Consider the following 17,550-nt stretch of genomic DNA (forward strand, 5'->3'; position numbering starts at 1 on the left):
GCCAATTAGAAACAAAGATTGTCTAATATATTGACAAGATAGTCAAGTGACCACTAACAATTAAAATACACTTTCTCAAATACGTAAGCAAAGATTATGGATATACTGACAAGATACACGTCTCTCTGCCCTAACAGTGGGAATCGTTGTCCACAAAGCGGCACGGCAGGCAGTGTAGCTCCCGTCTACCCTTTCTTTGGATTAGTGGACACATCTCATTATTGTCATCTTATTTTTAACATTCGATGAGGGTTGTTGATGTCAACAGCCTGTATTCAATGGAGAGAGACGCTATATTATGAATATGCATAGCAATCTCGAGACAACTCCAATATAAAGTGTTTTTTCTCAAAGTTGCCGGAATGTCATGTGTCCTACTTTTGTCAGTACACTCATAACAACTTAAGCAGTACGAAACTTCTATTCGATCAAATAAACCACGCGTAGAAAATAAGCCATTCATTTTTTGTTGTTGACCAAATTCAACACTCTCATTGACCTCCACACGAAAACCCCTTGATTGGAGAGCGAAACAACGAAAAAACGCAGCCGAGTTGGGCGTCTCTTCCTCTTCTTTTCTGATGTAAAGCATGCGGGAAGAGACCAGATCAAGTGGGAACATTCTAGCCAATGAGAGGGTAGATACGCATGTGACCAACAGGCCATAGAGATAGATAGAGCTAGGCCTCATCTTTGTATCTGTGCCATTATAGCATCTATGACAGCATGGGCAGCGTCATTGAGGCTATCTCCATTTTTAAATAGTCAATTGTATTTTTCTTCATTGGCAGATTGCTCCCAACTCAGGATTCCCAACCCAGTTAACTCCTTTAAAATGGTGGAAGCCCTCAATGGCTAATTACCATGCTAAAACAAGTTATATACATGATGAGTCATCTATCTGTCTCTATAACAACAGGCATAACTCTGATATAAAGTCATTTATTTTTCAAAGTTGTTGAAATGCCACGTGAGTCCACCTATATCAGTGGATTCATAATAACCTAGCTAGCTATTAAGAAACGTATATTCGGTCAAATAAGCCTAACGTGGCAAATTAGCAATTACATTTCTTGTTCACCACATTTGACACAATGACCTCCATACAAACATTGCTCACTTCGTGGGTTTATTTACGTGACCTGAGAAGTGGGTGACGATCGCCGGACAATGGGAGAAGCGGAGCTGGAGCTTGAATCTGATGTGGGAAAGGAAACATCTAGTGTTTGTGGGAGCTCGTTTTATGGGAGGACTGGGGCCTGATCCGTGGACAGTATCCGAAAGATGAAGAAAGCCTTGGGAAAGTACAGTCGGTGAACATCACGAGGAGTGAGCTTGTATTGATTTTGTGCGTTTCTGCTGACCAGAAAAAGGTTGAAAGAATGCCAAGAGTGTGCAAAGCTGTCATCAAGGCAAAGGGTGGCTACTTTGAAGAATCTCAAATATAAAATATATTTTGATTTGTTTAATACTTTTTTGGTTACTACATGATTCCATATATATATACATACACACACATATAGTGCATTCGGAAAGTATTCAGACCCCTTGACTTTTTCCACTTTGTTACGTTACAGCCTTATTCTAAAATTGATTAAATTGTCGTCCCCCCCCCCCCCCCACTCAAGGACATTCAGAAACGTGTCCCTAAGCCACTCCTGCATTGTCTTGGCTGTGTGCTTAGGGTCGCTCTGGAGCAGGTTTTCATCAAGGATCTCTGTACTTTTCTCCGTTCATCTTTCCCTCGTTCCTGACTAGTCTCCCAGTCCCTGCCGGTGAAAAACATCCACACAGCATGATTCTGCCACCACCATGCTTCACCGTAGGGATGGTGCCAGGTTTCCTCCAGACATGACGATTGGCATTCAGGCCAAAGAGTTCCATCTTGGATTCATCAGACCAGGGAATCTTGTTTCTCATGGTTTGAGAGTCCTTTAGGTGGCTTTTGGCAAACTCCAAGCGGGCTGTCATGTGCCTTTTAATGAGGAGTGGCTTCCGTCTGGCCACTCTACCATAAAGGCCTGATTGGTGGAGTGCTGCAGAGATGGTTGTCCTTCTGGAAGGTTCTCCCATCTCCACAGAAGAACTCTGGAGCTCTGTCAGAGTGACCATCGGGTTCTTGGTCACCTCCCTGACCAAGGCCCTTCTCCCCCGATTGCTCAATTTGGCCGGGTGGTCAGCTCTAGGAAGAGTCTTGGTGGTTCCAAACTTCTTCCATTTAAGTATGATGGAGGCCACTGTGTTCATGGGGACCTTCAATGCTGCTGCAGACATTTTTTGATACCCTTCCACAGATCTGTGCCTCGACACAATTGTGTTTCGGAGCTCTACGGACAATTCCTTCGACCTTGGTTTTTGCTCTGACATGCACTGTCAACTGTGGGACCTTACATAGACAGGTTTGTGCCTTTCCAAATCATGTCCAATCAATTGAATTTACCACAGGTGGACTCCAATCAAGTTGTAGAAACATCTCAAGGATGATCAATGGAAACAGGATGCACCTGAGCTCAATTTCGAGTCTCATAGCAAAGGGTCTGAAAACGTATGTAAATAAGGTATTTCAGTTTTTATAAGGTATCACCTGTTTTCGCTTTGTCATTATGGGGTATTGTGTGTAGATTGATGAGGATTTGTATTTATTTAATCAATTTTAGAATAAGACTAACCTAACAAAATGTGGAAAAAGTCAAGAGGTCTGAATACTTTCCGAATGCACTGTATATATAGATCTCTCTCTCTCTCTCTCTCTCTCTCTCTCTCTCTCTCTCTCTCTCTCTCTCTATCTATCTATCTATCTATCTATCTATCTCACAGAAGGTTGGTGGCACCTTAATTGGGGAGAACGGGGTTGTGATAAAGTCTGGAGCAGAATTAGTGGAATGCTATCAAATACATCCACATCCACCATTCCATTTACTCCGTTCCAGCCATCATTATGAGCCGTCCTCCCCTCAGCAGCCTCCACTGATATAGATATATATATACTGAACAAAAATAGCATATTCATTACACAGGTGCAACTTGTGCTGGGGACAATAAAAGGCCACTTTAAAATGTGACGTTTTGTCTGGGCCTGGCTCCCCCAGTGGGTGGGCCTATACCCTCCAAGGCTCACCCATGGCTGCATTTATATTTTTGTTCAGTAGAGATATATATATATATATATTAATACTTTTATATATTTTGTGTGGATTAATGTTAGTTCTATTTTCCCCGTAGTGGAATTACTTTTCTTTAGTTACGTTTTTCACCCCCGTCCAGTTGGTGGGGACAATACTCCTTTTGCGTGTAGTTCGCCAATAAACCCGAAGAAGAAGAAGAAGCAGAAGAAGGCTTATTTTCGTGGACAGTTTTTGTGCGGAGTAAAATCGCTCGTTTAGCCTCTTCATCTCTGTTAGAAAGCAACTGTGAACACGCTAGCGCGGTTGTTTATTTAGATTTTATTGAAAAACTCGCAAATATGTCCGGAAGAGAAGGTGAGATTAACATTTACATATGTGACATACACCTCGGTATTTATTTTCAGGTGAAACTTAATATTGACTCTAACGTACTAGATAGAAAGTTGGCTAGCTACGACTGTCCAGTGTATCTAGCTAGCTGGAATACCTGGCGCCTGGCAAGCCATGCTACTAACTTAGGCTAGAAAGCTGAATCTATTTACAGAATTGGCATTCGTGTGTACCGTATATGCCCATAAATTGCTGATTGCTCAAACCATCTTACTAACTGCTGCTAATTAATAGATATATCGAAGTTATTCTAGATGGTTAGCTGTGTAATGTGTAAAATTGGCCCGCATGTCATGATCAGTTTAGCTAGCTAGCTTCCTACCTTCTGAAGGCTTCTGTGTGTGACGCGCTTATGCGGTATTCATTCATATTTTCATTCATGATACATTGATTCATATTAATTCAATGGGATATATTCTTGTATTATAGGTGGTAAAAAGAAGCCCCTAAAAGCTGCCAAGAAAGCGACCAAGGAGATGGATGATGTAAGTTTGTAATTGTGTTGGCACGATGTTAATATGTAATATAAACTATTCTAATGAGGGAACACTCTGTGTTTTTCTAAATGTTGGAATTAAAATATAGACTACTGTATTTCCATTGGAATCCTGATCACATTCGCTTAATGTCAAATCCAGGATGAAATGGCTTTCAAACTGAAGCAGAAAGAAGACCAGAAAGCCTTGGAGGCATTGAAGACGAAAGCAGCAGGAAAGGGACCATTAAGTAAGAATAATTTATTTGTTTTTGTTGACTATCAGAATCTAATCAGGATTCCTACGTTTTTCTGATTTACTGAACAGCCAAAAGTAATCAAAGGGTGGACTTTCAATTCCCCCCAAATCTACCCAACTGACTCCAGATATACAGAGTATTATTTTCCCTTTCCAATGTTTGTAATTGTTTTATACTGCAGGGGATAACGCCCAATAGCCCAAAGAAAAAGCATCGCAAGCGAGTCAATGCTGAGCTGAGGAGAATAAGCCTAGTGATTCTGATGTCACTAGATGGCAGTGTTAGCATTCTGGGTTTTCTTGCCCTGTCATTCAATGTACTCTGCTTGCCACAGCTGTTTTAGTAGTCCCTCTGTCTACTTTAGTTTTCTAGAAAAAGTGAAACATATTTTGCACGGTTTTCTCATTCTCTTGATTTTTCCTTTTCTTTCAGCTGGTGGAGGAATCAAGAAGTCTGGAAAGAAGTGATTATGCATTTGAAGATCATGGAATCATTTTGTTGCTGAATCACAGCCCATGGTCAAATCCAACCCCTGCTAACCCCTCCCCCTTATCTTTTCACGTGGGTCCATTGTAGAAAGAGGAAAAACATGTAATGACCTTTTTGAATAATTTCCGATGTGTTCTTGTAAAGAAAGTTCTGAAAGAAAGTATTGTAACTACTGCAGTATTTTCACTCAATCTAGATTGAGATTCTGTCAAGAAACACGTCAGTATTAGATCAGTAGCTACACTAGAGATACAAACATGACATACAGTACAAATATGACTAGTATTGTGGTAAGATTTAATCCCAGTTCAATGTAACTTTTCCCAAGCTTGGCCATCTGCATCTTCAGCACCTGTATCTCCAAATTCAGCTTCTCTTGTTGGAGGAGGCTTCTCCAGCTCCATCACCTCTTCACACACTCCCTCTTGTTGGAGGAGGCTTCTCCAGCTCCATCACCTCTTCACACACTCCCTCTTGTTGGAGGAGGCTTCTCCAGCTCCATCACCTCTTCACACACTCCCTCTTGTTGGTGGAGGCTTCTCCAGCTCCATCACCTCTTCACACACTCCCTCTTGTCCATGTACAGGGTTCTATTTCCCAGTCCCCGAACCTGAAAAGGAGTTATTTTTATCTACAATTATTTTGCTGTGTAGATGTCTACACAATATTTTTTGAATGTGCTTGGGAGTGATATGTGCATTTGTGTGTGGAGTGATATGTGTAAAGATGTTGCCGTTTTGACGATTTTCTTTGAAAGGAAAGTTTGGGAGATTCAGAATAAAGAGCAATGATGCTGCTTACTCTGTTCTGTAGGTGTTGATCTTTTCAGCTCTACCTCCACAGGGTAATGGTCGCTCACCTTCAGGGCCTAATAAAGCATGGTAGTTACATGTTGAGACATAAGCCAGAAGGCTCAACTTTTACATGTCCTGTATTTCTAGGACATGTTGTCAAAATGTAGGCTACTAACATGTTCATTTCATCTAGTTATAATATTGTAATCAAACCATCTACCAGGATTGAACTCGTCTGTAACGTGCATACTTACATCTTCTTCAGAAAGACCATATGCAATCTGGAAGTTGAATGGTTTGGCAGAGTTTGGCACCATGGCGTCAAGCATGTCATCTCCATAGATCACAATCCTAGATGTTGATCAGAAGATCAAGTCAGCAGTCATTCCATATTACACACAAGTAATAGTTTTTTTATGAAACCTTATGACATTTTAATGACCATTTATCAATATCAAAAAAATTACATCTCAGGTTTCATGAGGCATTCATAAATGTATTGCACAAATCACAGTGAGCAACCTGTCATAAGTGTTCTCGTTGCCTGTGTTAGCTGTGGTATCCACGTCATCTTTAATCAGCCAGTGGAAATTTTTGTCACTGCGGATACGGAGGACTTTCATGCCCTTTTTAGAAAGGTAGGACCCGTCTGCGTTGAAGTCACCTAGGATCATAACGTTCTGGGACAGAGAGAAACATTCCACAACAAAGTTACTTGTGATCCTGAGAGCAGTTAAATTGATGTTATTCTCATATATAGTCATCTTGAAATCACCATGTGGCTAGTTTTGTATTTTACTTGTCAAAGCCTCATATATTGTAGGATTTGGTGTCAAGTACACTTTCTAAACCCAAGGGTGGTGTTAAGCTCTGTCAATGGTTTAGCTCAGAACTTACATCAGTCTTCCATTTCTTTGTCACTTCCAGGAAGACATCATAAAGCTCATCCAGCTCCTTCTCTGAGTCGTCAGGCTTGGTGTGCACTGGGATCAGTACCAAGTCCTTCAGCACTGAGAAACACAGGAAGAGATTAGAAGTATATATTACAGCTGTTTATTAATGGTATTTTATTCTCTGCTGCAATCTCCAGCTGTCTGTCTGTTTGCCATTCACTTTCATATTATTTGCCAGAGATGGGACCAAGTCACCATTTTGCAAATCCTAAGCAAGTCTCAAGTCTTAACCTTAGAGTCTCGAGGCAAGTCTCAAGTATAGTCCAATGTTCCTCAGCTCAGGTCACAAGTCAAGTCACAAGTCCCTAATTTTGGGTTTTGAGTACCTCAAGTCAATGGTTAAGTGTTTTATGCAAATGTAATTGCAATTGCAATGCATCATTGATTTTGGATCCACATGTTTTACTAACTGCATCCCTTTTCCCCCCATTACCACCTAGTCTTTGCCCTGATGCAGAGGTGGCACCACAGGTCCCAAAGTGGTGGGGCAAATTGTTTTCCCTGGGGCCCGGAGCTTTTCCTCATCTGGGAACCTAAGCAGGTATAAATCAGGAGGGGGGATGCAGAAAAAAGATGCCTGCGCAGAAGATGTCTATATCGGAAGGCCCTGTGAACTACTTTAGTGAAAACATTTAAACTAAATGTATTTGAGTGTTTACCAGCATTTGTAACTTGAGTCTGATAATTATCTGCACAAAACAGTTAATCTGATAATATATTGTGGAATATAAAAAGACTTGCTTGATATGTTTTCCAGTTTTTTGAAATACTTTGTAAATGCAACTTATTTCTATGTGTAAACTGAAATGGTCTATTCATTCCTTTTCCATTTTAGTATCCAGAGCCACTTACGGTAGTGAGTGCATACATTTTCATACTTTGTTGTACTGGTCCACCGTGGGAATCGAACCTACAACCCTAGCATCACAAACCAATTACTGTATTGTGCATTGTTTTTCTTCATGGTGATGGAAAGTCTACAGGTACAAACCTAGATGACCAGCCTATGTACAATACAGTAATTTGGCATGGGTCCTCAGATCCTCAAAAGGTTCTACAGCTGCACCATCGAGAGCATCCTGACTGGTTGCATCACTGCCTGGTATGGCAACTGCTCAGCCTCCAACCGCAAGGCACTACAGAGGGTAGTGCGTACGGCCCAGTACATCACTGGGGCCAAGCTTCCTGCCATCCAGGACCTCTATACCAGGCGGTGTCAGAGGAAGGCCCTAAAAATTGTCAACGACTCCAGCCACCCTAGTCATAGACTGTTCTCTGTGCTTCCGCACGGCAAGCGGTACCGGAGCGCCAAGTCTAGGTCCAAGAGGTTTCTTAACAGCTTCTACCCCCAAGCCATAAGACTCCTGAACATCTAATCAAATGGCTACCTAGACTATTTGCATTGCCCCCCCACCCCTCTTTTATGCTGCTGCTACTCTCTATTTATTATCTATGCATAGTCACTTTAATAACTCTACCTACATGTACATATTACCCCAATTACCTCAACTAACCGGTGCCCCCACACATTGACTCGGTACAGGGACCCCCTGTATATAGCCTCGCTATTGTTATTTTTACTGCTGCTCTTTAATTATTTGTTACTTTTATTTCGTATTATTCTATATTGTAATTTTTGTGATTTTTTTGGGTATTCTTTCTTAAAACTGCATTGTTGGTTAAGGGCTTGTAAGTAAGCATTTCACTGTAAGGTCTACACCTGTTGTATTCGGCGCATGTGACATAACATTTGATTTGATTTGATTTAATGTACATTTACAAGTGGTTTGTAATGATGGTAAATGAATACTGCACAAAAAGTCGTTGTTTTCCATTTTATTTGATCAAGAAAAATATTTTATTTCATGTGGATGTTTTGTGTCTTTGCCCATAACTTTGCAACTTTTGATGTAAATGTTTGAGGATGGGTTTTGTTCTTTTCTGGATTCCATTAGAATCGCAGAGAAAGTGACACGGCAACAACTCGTACAATTCCAACTATTAAATCGTGCAAGATACTGTTCTTAATTATACAACTACCTTTTTTTGCCAAAGCAGAGATGCTGATTATTATAATTTTTGCCTGCGCTACAGACGTCTATATCGGTCCGCTAATACTAGTAAAGGCCGAGTGCACTACTTTAGTGAGAAAAAAAATATATATATATATTTTTCTTATTAACATTTGTTTTTCATTCAGATTTTTCAGGGGGTGCTGCAGCACGCTCAGCATCCCAACTTCCCGCGGGTGTAAGTCGCTCTGGATGAGAGCGTCTGCTTACTGACTAAAATGTCAATGTAAAATCACATTCACATGTTCTCCTAACACAAATAAATGGGCTATAAATAGGCTACATAAAATTACCACGTTTACCCAGAGGGCCAGAGGGCCAGAGGGGACAGGGCGCATTGGCTGTAGCCTATGCAGCTGCAGGCTGTGGTTGTTATCAGTAGCCTAGTTGATGAGACTGAAAAATCATCTAAATGAAAGACAGATAGGTCTACATTGTGCGTGAGATGACAAATCGAGTCTCTCGAGTCATACAGCTCAAGTCCAAGTTGAGTCACGAGTCATAGAAGCTCAAGTCGAAGTCGAGTGGCAAGTGTTTTTTTCTTTTTGCCAAGTCAAGTCTCAAGTAGAACAATTAGTAGTACTCCAGTCCAAGTAATGTGACTTGAGTCACACATCTCTGTTATTTGCTAAATCAAATTGCATTTGGATGGATCACTCTTAATTCTAGTGCTCCTGTGCCCCTTACCAGTGTTGAGACATTTGAAGCGGAGAATGTACGGCTCCCTGGCGAAGGCATCCACATCTCCTGCCTGGTTGTCCTCATATTGCCAGGAGCCGACCAAGTCCACCAAATCATCCCTTTCAGAACAAACAATGCAACACATTTAATAGCATTAGTCCTGCATAAAAAATAAATAATCAGATCACCATGTAAAAAATGAATGGCATCAGATAAAGTTTTATGAAGGTAAAGTTGACCATGGGTTTGAATTGTACCTGTACAGAAACATAAACTGCTCCTTGTATCTGTTTCTTCCCAGACGAGTGCTGATTTTCAGAGTGTAGTGATGTTTCTTATTGGCCCTGTTTGGACAAGAACACAAGATCAATGAGTGATACGTGTATTCCAGGGGTGACAAACTCATTCCATGGAGGGCCTAGGGCCTAGTGTGGGGAGTTCCTAATTAGCGACCTTAATTCATCACTCAAGTACAAGGGAGGAGCAAAAATCCACAGCCACTCAGCCCGTCGTGGAACGAGTTTGACACCTGTGGTGTAGGGCCAGGAGTGTTTCCAGATATATAGTTATAGTGTCTCATGGTCCGGAAAACCATCCGCCTACAGCACCCTGATATGACCATTCAAATCACTGTTATGAAATTACACAGCCTTGAGACTTACTTATTTAATTCCTCCAGGAACTTGTTCACTGAAGTACCGCTCACATCCACCACCTCCAGAATCACTATGATGTCATAGCGAGACACAATCTGATAGGACGAAAGGAAGGAAAATGAGAAAAAGTTCATTAGTTTATCTGTTTATGTATAGGACAACATCCTTGTTTTGAGGATAGTTTGCCAAATGTTTCTGTGAGGGAATTACACTGAACAAAAATATAAATGCAACATGTAAAGTGAAATAAAAGATACCAGACATTTTCCATATGCACAAAAAGCTTATTTCTCTCAAATGTTGTGCACAAATTTGTTTACATCCCTGTTAGTGAGCATTTCTCCTTTGCCAAGATAATCCATCCACCTGACAGGTGTGGCATATCAAGAAGCTGATTAAACAGCATGATCATTACACAGGTGCATCTTGTGCTGGGGACAAAAAAATGCCACTCTAAAATGTGCAGTTTTGTCACACAACACAATGCCACAGATGTCTCAAGTTTTGAGGGAGCATGCAATTGACATGCTGGCTGTAGGAATGTCCACCAGAGCTGTTGCCAGAGAATTGCATGTTAATTTTTCTACGATAAGCCTCCTCCAACGTCATTTTAGAGAACTTGGCAGTACGTCCAACCAGCTTCACAACCGCCAACCACGTGTAACGCCAGCCCAGGACCTCCACATCTGGCTTCTTATATATATATATATATTTTGTTGGTATTTTACCCCCTTTTTCTCCTCAATTTCATGGTATCCAATTGGTAGTTACAGTCTTGTCCCATCGCTGCAACTCCCGTATGGACACGGGAGAGGTGAAGGTCGAGAGTCGTGCGTCCTCCGAAACACAATCCAACCGAGCCGCACTGCTTCTTGACACAGTGCCCGCTTAACCCGGAAGCCAGCCGCACCAATGTGTCGGAGGAAACACCGTACACCTGGCGACCGAGTCAGCGTGCACTGCGCCCGGCCCGCCACAGGAGTCGCTAGTGCGCGATGGGACAAGAACATCCCTGCCGGCCAAACCCTCCCCTACCCTGGACGACGCTGGGCCAATTGTGCGCTGCCTCATGGGTCTCCCGGTCGCGGCCGGCTGCGACAGAGCCTGGACTCAAACCAGGATCTCTAGTGGCACAGCTAGCACTGCGATGCAGTGCCTTAGACCACTGCGCCACTTGGGAGGCCCCACATCCGGCTTCTTAACCTGCGGGATCGTCTGAGACCAGTCACCCAGACAGCAACTGCTCACCTTTGATTGCCACTGGCACGCTGGAGAAGTGTGCTCTTCACAGACGAATCCCGGTTTCAACTGTACCGGGCAGATGGCATCGTGTGGGCGAGTGGTTTGCTGATGTCAACATTGTGAACAGAGTGCCCCATGGTGGTGGTGGGGTTATGGTATGGGCAGGCATAAGCTATGGACAATGAACACAATTGCATTTTATCAATGTCAATTTGAATTCACAGAGATACGGTGACGAGATCCTGAGGCCCATTGTCGTGCCATTCATCCGCCGCCATCACCGCATGTTTCAGCATGATAATGCACAGCCCCATGTCGCAAGGATCTGTACACAATTCCTGGAAGCTGAAAATGTCCCAGTTCTTCCATGGCCTGCATACAAACCTGACATGTCAGCCATTGAGCATGTTTGGGATGCTCTGTATCAATGTGTACAACAGTGTGTCCCAGTTCCCGCCAATATCCAGCAACTTCATACAGCCATTGAAGAGGAGTGGGACAACATTCCAGAGGCCACAATCAACAGCCTGATCAACTCTATACAAAGGAGATGTGTCGTGATGCATGAGGCAAATGGTGGTCACAACAGATACTGACTGGTTTTCTGATCCACGCCCCTAACTTTGTTTTAAAGGTATCTGTGACCAACAGATGGATATCTGTATCCCCAGTAATGTAAAATCCATAGATTATGGCCTAATGCATTTATTTCAATTGACTGATTTCCTTATATGAACTGTAACTCAGTAAAATCTTTGAAATTGTTGCATGTTGCGTTTATATTTTTGTTCAGTGTATAATATCAGGAATACATACAATCATATAACTGTACCTTCACAAGGATAGCAAAGGTCTGTGGGTCTGATAGCTTACGCTTCCCAAATTTCTGGATGTTGAAAGATGCAATCTTCATGACTGCTGCTGGAAAAATAGAAAAATAAAATCACATTCATGTTTTCACATCCATGTCAAACTCATTAACTACTAGTTGATCAAACAAGCAAAGATTCCAGAGAAAGGAAGTCATTACCTAAACCAATAAAAGTTTAATAGCCTACTTGTGTTTACTGCCCTTAATGCACAACAGCAGTGTCTCATAAATGGCTCAACACAAGGAAACATGCTTCAGGACATACATCAGGGATATACTCTGTCCATCTGGCTAGATTCTTGTTATAAAATCCCTGATGCAAAGGTAGGGTTTCTATTGCCACATGCTGAAACTATTTTAGTGAAAGTGTTGGAAAGCATGTCTCTGTGGACACCTATTTAAAACCTTTAAGAAAGGGTTCTTCGGCTTGACCCTGTAGAACCCTTTATGGTTCCACTATTTGGTATCCAGAGTACTTGTCATATCAACGGTCACTCACGGTTGGGTGGAGGTGAAACTAGTTGATCAAGGTAGGATGGAGCTAGATAAACTCGAGCTGAGGCTTTCAAATGCTTCAAGATGAGTGGATCAGTTGACAACAGAATGGAGGGTTATTTCCCTATGAAACATGTTGCAACATCACAGCTCCACAGTCTGTGGTTGCAACTCTAATACAGTAATACAGCTGTGAGCCAGCAGTTGTACCATTATTTTAATTGATCCTTTATTTAACCAGGAAGTGCTGTTAGATGAGAATGTATTTTTGAGGGAGACCTGGCCAAAGCGGCGTTCAATCAAGTGCAAAAAAAGTTAATATTTCCGAACAGTCCTTTCAACAAAGTCGTCAGAGGTGTAGGCTTTGTCACTCCAGATGTGTAATTCCTCACCAGACGTGAAATTCCTGGTTGTGAGGAATTCCACCAAGCAGGACAGATAAGAAAACACATGACATCACTTTAGTCCTACAGTGACTCAGCCTATGGACTGGGAGTAGGTTACTGTAGTAACAGTCTGTTACTTTTTTTTTTTTTTTTTTTTTTTTTTCATCTTTATTTAACCAGGTAAACCAGTTGAGAACAAGTTCTCATTTACAACTGCGACCTGGCCAAGATAAAGCAAAGCAGTGCGATAAAAACAACAACCCAGAGTTACATATGGGGTAAAACAAAACAAAGTCAAAAATACAACAGAAATAAATATATATACAGTGTGTGCAAATGTAGCAAGTTATGGAGGTAAGGCAATAAATAGGCTATAGTGCAAAATAATTACAATTAGTATTAACACTGGAATGATAGATGTGCAAGAGATGATGTGCAAATAGAGATACTGGGGTACAAATGAGCAAAATAAATAACAATATAGGGATGAGGTAGTTGGGCGGGCTAATTTCAGATGGGCTGTGTACAGGTGCAGTGATCGGTAAGGTGTTCTGACAACTGATGCTTAAAGTTAGTGAGGGAGATAAGTGTCTCCAGCTTCAGAGATTTTTGCAATTTGTTCCAGTCATTGGCAGCAGAGAACTGGAAGGAATGGCGGCCAAAGGAGGTGTTGGCTTTGGGGATGACCAGTGAGATATACCTGCTGGAGCGCAGACTACGGGTGGGTGTTGCTATGGTGACCAATGAGCTAAGATAAGGCAGGGATTTGCCTAGCAGTGATTTATAGATGGCCTGGAGCCAGTGGGTTTGGCGACGAATATGTAGTGAGGACCAGCCAACAAGAGCGTACAGGTCACAGTGGTGGGTAGTATATGGGGCTTTGGAGACAAAATGGATGGCACTGTGATAGACTACATCCAATTTGCTGAGTAGAGTGTTGGATATGGGTGTTACTGAGTGTTACTGATGCTAACTTCTATTTGTTTTGCAATGAACAGGGTTTCTTCTCACAGAATAGTAGTTCTGGATGACTTGCTGGAACAGAATTACGAATTCCATGTCATGTAGGTAGCATGCAAAAACAATCCAGCATGTTTCAGGCAAATGAAACCACTTGAGTTGTAAAAGGATGTAACATGATCTCTGTTGACAAGCTCAAGCATGCTCAGACATTGCCTGTGGTATATTGTGTGGGAAGGGGCTTACAAGAATGTTCTATCGGGTTTCTTTCACTGACAAACTTGCAAAACCCAATTATATATTTTACCATAAGTTCAAATACTTCCAAACCCTAATAGCACGATAATAACAGAAGGCTTAGAACAGTGTTTCCCAACTCCAGTCCTCCAGTACCCCAACAGTGGTTCCCAACTCCAGTCCTCCAGTACCCCCAACAGTGTTTCCCAACTCCAGTCCTCCAGTACCCCCAACAGTGTTTCCCAACTCCAGTCCTCCAGTACCCCCAACAGTGGTTCCCAACTCCAGTCCTCCAGTACCCCCAACAGTGTTTCCCAACTCCAGTCCTCCAGTACCCCCAACAGTGTTTCCCAACTCCAGTCCTCCAGTACCCCCAACAGTGTTTCCCAACTCCAGTCCTCCAGTACCCCCAACAGTGGTTCCCAACTCCAGTCCTCCAGTACCCCCAACAGTGTTTCCCAACTCCAGTCCTCCAGTACCCCCAACAGTGTTTCCCAACTCCAGTCCTCCAGTACCCCCAACAGTATGCATTTGTATTGTAGCCCTGGACAAGATCACCTGATTCAACTTGTCAACTAATCAAGTTTTTCCAGGGCTACAACAAAAATGTGTGCTGTTGAGAGTACTCAATCACTGGAGTTGGGAAACACTTGCTTAGAGAGAACTATCTCTGTAGAGTTGGCTACATTTCCAACATTTCACCATTCCCTATTATTTTATTGCGACGCAAAACAATAATCAAGAAGAACATCTAAAATATTCAGAGAGAGTATTCCAAATAGTTTGTGCTGGAGTCTGCATACAAATGAAAGAATACCTGATATCTGTAAATTCCAGTTCGACTTCACTTACCTGAAGGGAGGATAGGCTCTACGATGTTGTGGTGCAGTACAAAATGCAGTATCTAGTTCATCAATGAACAACTGTAACTTTCTCGGGCTTGGCCTTCTTGTAGCGATCACCTGATTGGATGAAACTTGTGTGCCAAGCCCCTGGTTGGTTGGGAGGCCCTATAGTCAGGCCCCAGCTAAACCAGCCAGTACAGGATAACCATAACATCAACACACCAGTCTTCACTGCACACCACAACATTCCTGCCCGCACACTTATCTCCGAGATCCCCCACAACGACATCTGGAAGTGGCTTAGCTTTCTCTTGGAGGATATAGAAGTATTATAAACCTGTTAGTTCGAGCCCTGGATGCTGATTGGCTGAGACAATATACCACAGGTATTATGCAAAAAAAACTTGTTTACTGTTCTATTTACGATAGTCACCTGTTTATAATAGCAATAAGGCACCTCGGGGGTTTGTGGTATATCGTATCAAATTCAAATCTAATTTTATTTGTCACATGCTTAGTAGACAACAGGTGTAGAATAACAGTGAAATGTTTACTTAGGGGTCCATTTCCAACAATGCAGAGTTAAAGATAAGATACAAAATAAATAAAAAATAGAAATAGTGACACAGTGAATAAGGAATAAAAATAACAATTAAAAATAACATGGCTATATATAGGGAGTAGAAAATAACATGGTTATATACAGGGAGTAGAAAATAACATGGCTATATACAGGGAGTAGAAAATAACATGGCTATATACAGGGAGTAGAAAATAACATGGTTATATACAGTTAGTAGAAAATAACATGGCTATATACAGGAAGTAGAAAATAACATGGTTATATACAGGAAGTAGAAAATAACATGGATATATAAAGGGAGTAGAAAATAACATGGATATATAAAGGGAGTAGAAAATAACATGGTTATATACAGGAAGTAGAAAATAACATGGTTATATACAGTTAGTAGAAAATAACATGGCTATATACAGGGAGTAGAAAATAACATGGCTATATACAGGGAGTAGAAAATAACATGGCTATATACAGGGAGTAGAAAATAACATGGATATATACAGTTAGTAGAAAATAACATGGATATATACAGTTAGTAGAAAATAACATGGCTATATACAGGGAGTAGAAAATAACATGGTTAAATAAAGGGAGTAGAAAATAACATGGCTATATACAGGGAGTACCCATTTGAATGCACCAATTTGTGAGTCGCTCTGTTTAAGAGCGTCTGCTAAATGACGTAAATGTGCCCTTGAGCAAGGCACTTAACCCTAATTGCTCCTGTAAGTCGCTCTGGATAAGAGCGTCTGCTAAATGACTAAAATGTAAATGTAAATGGAGTAGAAAATAACATGGCTATATACAGGGAGTAGAAAATAACATGGCTATATATAGGGAGTAGAAAATAACATGGCTATATACAGGGAGTAGAAAATAACATGGATATATACAGTTAGTAGAAAATAACATGGCTATATACAGGAAGTAGAAAATAACATAGCTATATACAGGAAGTAGAAAATAACATGGCTATATACAGGGAGTAGAAAATAACATGGCTATATACAGGAAGTAGAAAATAGCATGGCTATATACAGTTAGTAGAAAATAACATGGTTATATACAGGAAGTAGAAAATAACATGGTTATATACAGGAAGTAGAAAATAACATGGCTATATACAGGAAGTAGAAAATAACATGGCTATATATAGGGAGTAGAAAATAACATGGCTATATACAGGGAGTAGAAAATAACATGGATATATACAGTTAGTAGAAAATAACATGGCTGTATACAGGAAGTAGAAAATAACATAGCTATATACAGGGAGTAGAAAATAACATGGCTATATACAGGGAGTAGAAAATAACATGGCTATATACAGGGAGTAGAAAATAACATGGTTATATACAGTTAGTAGAAAATAACATGGCTATATACAGGAAGTAGAAAATAACATGGTTATATACAGGAAGTAGAAAATAACATGGATATATAAAGGGAGTAGAAAATAACATGGATATATAAAGGGAGTAGAAAATAACATGGTTATATACAGGAAGTAGAAAATAACATGGTTATATACAGTTAGTAGAAAATAACATGGCTATATACAGGGAGTAGAAAATAACATGGCTATATACAGGGAGTAGAAAATAACATGGCTATATACAGGGAGTAGAAAATAACATGGATATATACAGTTAGTAGAAAATAACATGGATATATACAGTTAGTAGAAAATAACATGGCTATATACAGGGAGTAGAAAATAACATGGTTAAATAAAGGGAGTAGAAAATAACATGGCTATATACAGGGAGTACCCATTTGAATGCACCAATTTGTGAGTCGCTCTGTTTAAGAGCGTCTGCTAAATGACGTAAATGTGCCCTTGAGCAAGGCACTTAACCCTAATTGCTCCTGTAAGTCGCTCTGGATAAGAGCGTCTGCTAAATGACTAAAATGTAAATGTAAATGGAGTAGAAAATAACATGGCTATATACAGGGAGTAGAAAATAACATGGCTATATATAGGGAGTAGAAAATAACATGGCTATATACAGGGAGTAGAAAATAACATGGATATATAC

The 17,550-nt window shown here is 40.9% G+C and overlaps 2 protein-coding genes across 3 annotated transcripts in view; one reads left to right on the top strand and one right to left on the bottom strand.

Moving 5' to 3' along the window:
* Positions 1-3,316: 3,316 nt before the first annotated feature.
* LOC311125181 (translation machinery-associated protein 7-like) overlaps positions 3,317-17,550 on the top strand; it is a 28,565-nt gene continuing 14,331 nt past the window's right edge. The window contains exons 1-4 of one of the 2 annotated variants that reach the window (XM_084199234.1): positions 3,317-3,479; positions 3,945-4,000; positions 4,154-4,241; positions 4,683-5,539. In XM_084199234.1, coding sequence (XP_084055360.1) covers positions 3,464-3,479; positions 3,945-4,000; positions 4,154-4,241; positions 4,683-4,717 — 195 coding nt within the window. In that variant the 5' untranslated portion in view covers positions 3,317-3,463 and the 3' untranslated portion in view covers positions 4,718-5,539. Of the gene's footprint in view, positions 3,480-3,944; positions 4,001-4,153; positions 4,242-4,682; positions 5,540-17,550 lie in introns of those variants that run through there. The other variant, XM_084199235.1, reaches the window with a different exon arrangement.
* Positions 5,512-12,050, bottom strand: LOC311125183 (deoxyribonuclease gamma-like; the record flags this gene model as incomplete). Its single annotated transcript, XM_084199236.1, has 8 exons — positions 5,512-5,607; positions 5,788-5,884; positions 6,056-6,213; positions 6,431-6,543; positions 9,246-9,358; positions 9,497-9,583; positions 9,902-9,990; positions 11,970-12,050. 8 exons carry the CDS (start codon positions 12,048-12,050, stop codon positions 5,512-5,514), a joined length of 834 nt encoding a protein of 277 aa, XP_084055362.1.

The sequence above is a fragment of the Coregonus lavaretus genome (assembly GCF_964263955.1).
Source record: "Coregonus lavaretus genome assembly, contig: HAP1_SCAFFOLD_396, whole genome shotgun sequence".
NCBI classification, from domain to species: domain Eukaryota; kingdom Metazoa; phylum Chordata; class Actinopteri; order Salmoniformes; family Salmonidae; genus Coregonus; species Coregonus lavaretus.